The sequence below is a fragment of the Fukomys damarensis genome, unplaced genomic scaffold, assembly GCF_012274545.1.
Source record: "Fukomys damarensis isolate Sample0158 unplaced genomic scaffold, DMR_v1.0_HiC HiC_scaffold_19, whole genome shotgun sequence".
Lineage (NCBI taxonomy): Eukaryota > Metazoa > Chordata > Mammalia > Rodentia > Bathyergidae > Fukomys > Fukomys damarensis.
The window spans coordinates 61,010,490-61,011,442 of NW_022900931.1; the positions used below are offsets into that span (position 1 = coordinate 61,010,490).

Consider the following 953-nt stretch of genomic DNA (forward strand, 5'->3'; position numbering starts at 1 on the left):
CGGAACCGCCAAGATGGGGGTAGGTGCCGGCTACGTGTGTGTAGCTTTGGGGGTCCAGTGACATTGGGGGCGGGGGCTCTGGGTCCCCGTGCTTTCGGGGTCTGCGGGGACTTGAGAGCCTGCTGAGCCAGCCTGTCCTGGTGGCTGTGTGGCTGCTGTCTGGAGCTGCTGGGTCTGCGGGGATCTGTGGCGCATGTTGGCGTGGCTTTGTGTGCTCGCCCGCCCGCGGGAGCGTGGGCTGGCCCTTCGCATCTCCGCCTGACCTTGTGTGGTTACCCGCATGTGGGTGCATGTGTTCCATTGCGCGGGAGCATGAGTGCGTGTGAGACTCCCCATTCTGTCAGGCCCTGGTCTGCCCGGGCTCTGTGGACCCGCTGCCTCTTAGAGTCTGCACCCACATTTAGGGGTGTCTGAGCTGTGTTAGCGCGTCTGGGGTACTGACTCCCTCCCACCCGCTGGCCGGGGGGATTTAGGGCCAGGCTCTGGGGTGGACACCAGATGACCTCTCTTTCTCCTTCCAGCTCTGGAGGGGAAGGGGAATCTGCAGTGCGCCCAGACCAGGGTTGCGGAATGTGTGTGCAGCCCCTAGTCTGGGGGAGCAGACTTGGGGGCCCGAAGGGGTGGGAGGGCTCTGGCTGAGACCGAGTACCTGGCTAAAGGTGTGCGAATGCAAGTGTGCGGTGGGGGAGCGTGTGCGCCTGCTATGCCCTTGTCGCCGTGTCCGTGTGTCCTTCTCCTCTGTGAGTCTCTCCAGCAGATGCCGCCTCCTTCCCTGGCTGACCACCTGACCCTTGCTGCAGCCCTGGATTCCTCCCTGTGTGTCTGGGGGTGGGGCTGAGGGGGGATCAAGGAAAGAGCGGGTGGGATAGATGAGATTAAGACAGGGGGTCCTGGGGATGCAGAGGATGATAAAAGGGAGATGAGGGATGGGGGAAAGATGGCGGAGGAAGGCT

General features: G+C 63.3%; 1 protein-coding gene across 1 annotated transcript in view; it reads left to right on the forward strand.

Moving 5' to 3' along the window:
• The first annotated feature begins 6 nt into the window (after window positions 1-6).
• Window positions 7-953, forward strand: part of Atp1a3 (ATPase Na+/K+ transporting subunit alpha 3) — a 20,840-nt gene continuing 19,893 nt past the window's right edge. The window contains exon 1 of the mRNA XM_010623294.1: window positions 7-19. Coding sequence (XP_010621596.1) covers window positions 14-19 — 6 coding nt within the window. The 5' untranslated portion in view covers window positions 7-13. The remainder of the gene's footprint in view (window positions 20-953) is intronic.